General features: G+C 30.5%; 1 protein-coding gene across 1 annotated transcript; it reads left to right on the forward strand.

Annotated features, from left to right (window-relative positions):
• Positions 1 to 670: 670 nt before the first annotated feature.
• On the forward strand, positions 671 to 8,305 carry LOC108749647 (ABC transporter G family member 23-like; the record flags this gene model as incomplete). Its single annotated transcript, XM_018488465.1, has 9 exons — positions 671 to 762; positions 1,418 to 1,556; positions 1,951 to 2,195; positions 2,393 to 2,570; positions 2,650 to 2,743; positions 5,129 to 5,335; positions 5,428 to 5,531; positions 5,787 to 6,012; positions 8,128 to 8,305. Coding segments are annotated over exons 2-9 (1,333 nt in total), but the record flags the coding sequence as incomplete, so codon positions are not given.
• Positions 8,306 to 8,424: the final 119 nt, after the last annotated feature.

Genomic DNA, 8,424 nt, shown 5'->3' on the forward strand with positions numbered 1-8,424 from the left:
GAACACATATTTTTGAAAATCTGAATCCATTTTAATGCATTTCAATCCGTTCTTGTTTGTTGGGACGTTCTGCTTGCATTTTCTTAATAGAAGATGATGCATTTTCGTAATAGGAGGTAATGATGAAAATAATAATAATTTAAAAATATTGCACGTGTATATAATCATAAAAGTTTTTACCGGTCATAGTTAGACAATATATTTCTTATAATACATAATGTGAATAATAAATTAAATAATATTCTTTATTTTTTTCCTTTAATTTATAAGATAAAATTAAATATTACGATTACAATCTTTTCATATATTATTTAAATGACGTAAATGTTATCTAACTCCACGTAATAAAAACTTACGTGATTATGCATACGCAGAACGTTTTTAATATTTAATTGCTCCATTGTCACTTCCTATTACAGAAAAATACGAGTAGAAGGTGCTGCGTGAAAAATCGAGCAAAGAAATATAAGTATAATACATTTTCATTCCTTTTTAATGTAATATTTTTTATTTATTTATATTTATACATAGATATGTGGGATGGGTGACTGAGCGGAGCGACGAAAGCGCGCATGCGCGAACGGACAAGCGATGGGCGGAGTAGACATCGAATATGCATCGAGCAGAGATAACTTTTGTGTTTATCCGGTTTATCCTGAGTCAGCTCGTTCGGGAATCATTCGAGCGATCAATCCTACAGATATATCTCAAGATTTCACACGAAATCGCTCATCGCTGCTTATAAAAACAGGAATCATAACCGTAACGAAGAATATATCAGAAGATTTAAATATTGTTAATTTTAATTCTCTGGCCTTCAACTCACGCTGTAAACTCATACCATAAGCGATTGGAAAATTATTTCACCATTTACCTAACTTGCGAGCATTGCTTTCAATTTTATGTAATTTTTTTTTATTCAAACATGTCACAAATAACAAATCATTTTCAAGATATTAAATACTTTTCTTAAATTATACTTATATTTTTCAAAAATTATTTTTCTATAATTAAATAAGGTAAATAAGATATTTCAAATTGTTTTATCATTAATTATTACATGTATCTTACGCAAATTCGATCTGTAAACTTTTAAAATTTTGAAAATGTTAGAAAAATACGATTAAATAAAATATTATTAAATTGAAAGCAAAAGAAGAATATGATTCAATACAGATTCAATTTTTATATACTATCTTCACATTAATTGTCAATAATAAAAGTTATCTTACTATCATTGAGACAAAATAATATTTTGAAAAATATTTGCCTGTTATAAATTCAATAAGCGTTATTGATCTTTTCATACCACTTATATTGAATTGAACAACACTTAAATTTAATATCACTTTAAAAAGTTAATTGTTCCAGTAAATCACAATCTATTTTTAAGTCATTTGAGAAAAAATTGTTATAGTTTGGCCGCTAATCAAATATTCATCACAATATCGTAAAATGGTGCAACAAGAGGCTGTGGTCGTAAGGAAAGCCGTAAAGCGTTATGGAAAAGAGTTGGTGTTCAATGGCCTGAATATGACTGTTTCAAAAGGTTCCATGTAAATAACCGTTATTTATCATGTTAATACAAAAGATTAATCGTACTTATTTATTTTCGCTTCAAGTTGTTAACAAATAATTTTCCGAAAAGAATAATTTAAAAAATGCTCCATAGAAGAAAAAGAAAGTGCCATAGAATTAATTAAGTTTTATTAATTAAGCGATTATCTGCGCGATTTTTACATTATTCGAGAAACAAGATAAATTGCTATTTTACATGTACATTCGCCGACTTCTTAAATTGCTGCCGTTTGCGCAAAATTTATGATAGGATAATCGTATAATTTCATAATGATTATTCAAATAAGAAAATAAATTTAAATAAAAAATTTTATTCGAATGTATTATTTAAAATAAAATAAAGCATATAAATAAAATCTTTCTTTTAAACAGATACGGATTGTTGGGATCTAGTGGATGTGGCAAAACCACACTATTGTCCTGCATCGTCGGGGTTCGGTATCTTGATAGCGGAGAAGTGTGGGTCTTGGGAGGAAATCCGGGCAACAAGGGCTCTGGCATCCCTGGACCTCGAGTAGGTTACATGCCGCAAGAGGTTTCCTTGGTTGAAGAGTTTTCCATGAGCAATGCCTTCTATTACTTCGGTAGAATTAATGGGCTCGACGATGAGGAGATCGGTAGGATGTAATAAAAAAAATATTAGCATTCGTTGCACGTGAAATGTCACGCATTTTCTATATTTCAGTTATACAAAATATTTTTGAGTAAACGTATTGTAAACCGTATCTGTTTTTGTTTTAAATTATTCGTATGCAAAATATTTCATAGCGTAATTTAATTCAAACGACTATAGCTTTCCCGTGTTATTCCTCAGAGACGAGACAGCGATTCTTCTCGGAGTTGCTTCAACTACCCCCAGCAGATCATCTAGTGAAGAACATGAGTGGAGGTCAGCAAAGAAGAGTTTCTCTTGCCGCCGCATTAATTCACAAACCCGAACTTCTAATTCTCGACGAACCCACTGTGGGCTTGGATCCAATTTTGAGAGAGAAGCAAGTAGATTTTGCTCATTTTAGATACAATATAAAGAATAATAATAAGAAAGTGTTTGGATGTACTTTTTTTGTGTAGTATTTGGGCCTACATGATCCAGATCACGCAGGAGGAAGATATCACAGTGTTGATCACGACACACTACATTGAAGAAAGTAAAGATGCTAATAAAGTGCGTCTTGTTTTTATTAAAATAGTTGTAATAGTATGTATATAAAAAAATTACCAGGAAATACTTTTTAAGTATTTACACTTAAGCTTTTACACCTGTATTCATAGTCCTTCTTTATTTTATAAATGAAGGAAGTCTTCATGAAAGATTCCTCGATTGTCCAAGGCCTCCTTGTTTTATCAACAAAACTCTGCCTTTTCAAAGGAAGAGATATTTTAGTAACTTACTGAAGGCAGCAAATCATAATACGAAGGTCATTAACAAATTAAAGACTTTTATTGTTTTTCGACATATTATTTTTTTCCCTTGGCATTCATAGACAGAAACGGCGCAGAATTAGAGAGAGTTGCTTGTAAATTGAGCACACCATATTATTCCCTCCATCATAGATATCGCTTGTTGTGGATCCCCGCTACATGTCACTACTGCCAACATTTGAGAAACAATTTCCATGTCGACGAATAACAATAAAGATCTTTAATTTTAGGACAACCATCGTATATAGTATATGCAAACTTAATATCGTGAATAATAAAAATTATAAAGACGTTGTTGATTAAATAAAGTCCTGATTAGCATTATGCAACATTAATGGACAAAAAACTAATAGCGAATTTGATTGGACACACTCAATGCGCAATGATGCACATTAAAACCATCATACATACACAAAATAAAGTAAATAAATGTATATAAATAAACATAGAAATAGATTAAATTTTGAAATATTCAATATATTTTATTGTACTGATAGATAAAATATGTATTTCGTAATATGTATTTCGAAATATTTACATTTTATTTTTATACACAGATTAAATCTGTGTACAACGGCTTTAACGTGCTTTCAATCGAATTCGCCATAATGCTTATTATACTAAGAAAGAGAAAATGCTGTTGGCGCAGTTTATTTCCGAAAAAAAGCTATTAAAAATAATTATCGATGTGATGGATCTAAATTAAAAGCTCTTGAAAGTAAAAAGATCGGTGTGACGAATTAAATTTGGAGATTTGCTTCCCAAGTAACATAACTAAGTCACGATAATATCAAAATGACGTCAAAATGATGTCGTTTTGATGTCAATATGACTTGTGTTATTAGGATTGGTTATAAAGGCTGCATCTCCTCCTCAAGGAAACTCGTAACCTTTCTTGAGAATAGGAAGCTAATAAGGCTTTTTGTTTGGTCAAAGAAGATTTATGAAACGAAATGAGGAACTAGGAATTATCATTTCTCAAAAAAGGATTATGAATACGGGTATTACAAAATTATTGCATGTAAAAAAATGTGTTTTGGTTGATGACACAATAAAATAGCAGTTTAGGGCCAAAATTTTTTTGTGATAAAAACGTATGAAACTTTATAGATTTGAATATGCTGAACTCGAATATGAAATTTAAAATTCTCCAAAGTCCAGAAAACTTTACAGCAGAATATTCTATTTCCCGATGAACAAATAGTAACTGAACAAAAAAGCTTTTTTTCTATTATGACTTCGAAAACTGCAATTTTTTGCAACGTAAAAGTCAATGTTACACGGTACAATAACATGAACAAAGGTAAATGTCCGTATCAATGTGCGTGGGCATGGGTGCGTTTCTGCTTTTTCACTCTCAGCATTATTCAAGATACACCGCATGGTTACTGAATTCGGTACATCTTAGTATGTCTTATAGAATCTAATCCGCCTTGTTAAGACTCCTGAGTAGTTATTACAGTCATATTAAATCGTGACGTTAGAAGCGAAAAATGACACATTCATTTTTATTACGTGTTATTTATAAATAAAGACAATTTGGATAAAACAAAATGATAAGATTGCTTTAAAACATTTGTAAAAATGGACGAAAAAACTATGCTTATCTTCCCTGACAGTCAGTAAGTAACCGTAAAACATGATAAAAGTGTAAGCTAAAAATAAGCTGCACATGCGTGTTGCATAAAAGCACTAGATTTGCCTAATAAAAATTAATGTGTCATTTTTCGCTCGATGTCATGATTCAATATGACTGTGATGACTACTCAGAAGCTTCTTATGTCAATATATTTGCCGTGTGTCACTTTGAATTTTTATAAATCTTCCTCTTCTGATCCGTCTGAGTCTTTTATACATTGAAAACCATAATTTTTATGAATCTCTGGTTTATACTGATACTATTTTGGAATCTCGCGTAACTGAAAAATAAAATTGAAAACGAAAAAATTGTATTCTCATCAAGTTCCTCTTTAAGACTTTGGAAAATTTTAAGCTTTATATTCGAGTTCAGCACGTCCAAATTTATAAAAATTGATCGATTTCATACTTTCCATTACAGGCAAGGTTTGGCCCTAAACTACCACCATTTTTTAATCATTCAATATTGTGCATTTTCATTGTTACACAGATTGGTTTGATTAGATGTGGTAAATTGTTAGCGGAATCAGCGCCACAGGAATTGCTGGAGCAATTTCAATGCTCATCTTTGGAAGAAGCTTTTCTGAAACTATGTAATGTCCAAAATAACACAATCACTTTGAATGAAGCTCGAGAAGTGGAAGACACCAGCAGTGATGTCTTGTATAAAGATCAAAATCAATGTGAATTAACAAAAGTATATGTAGAAATAATCTATGCCCTAATCATTACTATAAAAAACTCTATAATCGGTATCATTTTATAACATAAATAATTTGAATTTTGAAGGCAATATCAGAGTACGAAGCAATTTCGGAACGTCAAGTATCACGATTGAGAAGGTTCAAAGCTCTATTAGTGAAGAATGGCATCCAATTTTTGCGTTATTATACGTAAATATATATATATATATATATATATATTAATTCTCCTAAAGGACATAAACTTATATAGGATATAGAATATAGAATACAAAAAAAAAAATATCCAAAAAACAGAATTTTAACTGTCTTAATTTCAAATTTTCTGTATTATTTTTGTACATCATTATATCGTAGCATACAAAACATTATAATTAAAAAATTTAAATTTATTAATCGTGGTATATTTCATAATAATAATAAATAATAAATTACATATTTTTTCAGATTACTAGTTTCCGCAGTAATATTTCCAATACTTCAAACCGGCCTATTTGTTATGGCAATTGGTAATAATCCGAAAAATTTGAAGATTGGCATCGTCAACGATGAAGTCAATAACTGCAGTTTGAATAGCAACTTTGGCAATGTTTGGAGTGATGAAATCACTTGTCATTTTGACAATCTCAGTTGTAGATTTTTACATAATTTTGACAACTCTATCGCAATACAAGTACAACGATTTCAAAATAATTCTAATGTATAATCGGCATAAATATGATTAAAACAATTTTACGTTTCTTTAAGGAAATCTTAAAGCTGTATTACAGATTAAATCATAATCTTTGTATAACAATTACTTTTTTCTTTTTTATAGATTCGAAAAGCCTTTTCCAGCATTAAAGTATACGCTATTAGTACATGTCTGTAAGGTAAAGTTTATGCCCAGAACGACAAACAATTTTTAAGATTTTAATTTTGAAACTTTTTATTGTTTTTGTACTCATAAACTTTACTTCACAGACACATATTAATATGCGTACTTTAATCCTGGAAAAGGATTTTTGAATCTATAAAAGAGGAAAAAAGTAACTGTTACAAAAATTATAATTTAATCGGTAATATAGACGGCTTTGGAATTTTTAGAGATAACTCTTTGCTTACAATAGTGTTTACCTACATCATATTTGCCGATAGTTGTTTACAAAAATTATTGCCTATCAACTCGATTGTCTACACATATACTATTGAGTATAAATATAAAATTAATATAAAAATACACTTTTGCACATCCGACACTATTGCGCACAAATTGCATTGCACACATAACATTATTGCCTACTGATCGATTGGCTACATGTATTGCCTATATCTTGATTGTCTGACATGCACTAGCTTTTGCGTATAAATAAAAATTTCAAAGGCGAAGTCACATTTGCCTACATGTATTATTGCTTACAGCTCGATTGTCTACAAATACTATTCTTTGTTTTAAAAACACAAATTCTGTTCTCTGACTTTCACTTTCTGTACAGAAATCGTGAATTTCGCGAGTTATTTCCGTGTCCAAATCCATTCTTAGAATGCCAACGTTTCGTGAACATTGCAGTTCATTTCATTAGGGCCAGCCTGGTAGTACTAAGTATTCCTATGATAAAGTGAACTGCAATGTTCACGAAACGTTAGCATTTTCAAAATGGATTTGGACACGGATGGAGATAATTCGTAAATACGCATAATTTCTGAACATAAATTAAAAAAAAAATACAAATTTTTTGCTTTAGAAACACAAATTCTTTGCTTTGACATACAAATTTCCTGCTTTAAAAATAAAAATTATTATATTTTCTTACATAGATTAATCTTAATTTGATATTTGTGTGTACGCAAAAATGCTTATAGGTAATCGATTTGTAGATAATAATACATGTCGGCAAACGTGATTTCGGTTCTAAAATTTTTATTTGTCCGCAAAAGTGCATGTAAACAATCAAGCCAAAAATATAATAATAATATATGTAGGCAAAAATATTATGTGTGCAATATAGGTTGTGCGCAATAGTATCATGTTATGTATGTAGTGCTTCTTCCTCTTAATTTTATATTAATGCGTAATATATTTTTATATACAAACGAACTAAATGTGATATAGGCAAACACTCTTTTCTTACTACCTTTCCCAAATTGAAATATGAAAATCTTCGCGCGCGCGCGCGCGCGCGCGCACACACACACACACACACACACACACACACACACACACACACACACACACACACACGAATAAACGAGGACGCGCGCGCACACATTTTCATATAAATTAAGAAGACGATTACATAACAATTTCCTGAAAAATTAGACTGGAACTATTAGTACTAATACGATTAGACTATTGGTACTAACAATAACTTCTAGACAACACTATTTTAATAGTGTATGAATTAGTAACACTATTGAAGTAATAAGTGCATAAGTTTGTGGTATGGACTTATGGACAAACTTATGTACTTACTACTTCAACAGTGTTAAGGACTTTGCATAATAAAAAAAACAGGGAACAGAGACAGGGAATAACAATTTCAACAGTCAGAAAGTGTGTATTTCACAAAACATGATTTCTGATAGATTGAAATTCTTATTTTCTGTTCTCCGTTTCCTGTTCCTTTTATTGTGCGGAGGTCCTTACTAATCTTACAAATTAAAATTGTGCCTAGGAGTTTTTGATACCAACATTTATCAGTTTAGCTTTTCGGCAAAATGCCATGTAACGATGTAACCGAAAGGACGACAGTAACAATAATCAAAACGTTATATGTTTTAAAAATTCTTATTAATATTTCGCTTTCAGGAGTACTATGACAACATTTCCGAGGCAAAACAGGCTGTACAAAATGCGAAGCTCAGTGGTTTGATATATTTTAGTCAAAACTTCTCCGAAGCTTTGCAGATACGCGTGGAAGAAGCTAATTCCGCGAAAGATTCCGATTTGCTCGCCAGCCAAATTCAAGTTTTCCTTGATATGGGCGGTACGTTATTTATATATGAACAATGAGTTTTTATCGTTTCAAAATTTAAAAAGTTTAATTAATTTATATATATGAAAATATTATTTAAAATATAAAAAAATAAAATATACTATTTAAAA

This window comes from Trachymyrmex septentrionalis, unplaced genomic scaffold (assembly GCF_001594115.1).
Source record: "Trachymyrmex septentrionalis isolate Tsep2-gDNA-1 unplaced genomic scaffold, Tsep1.0 scaffold31, whole genome shotgun sequence".
In the NCBI taxonomy this organism is placed as follows: Eukaryota; Metazoa; Arthropoda; class Insecta; order Hymenoptera; family Formicidae; genus Trachymyrmex; species Trachymyrmex septentrionalis.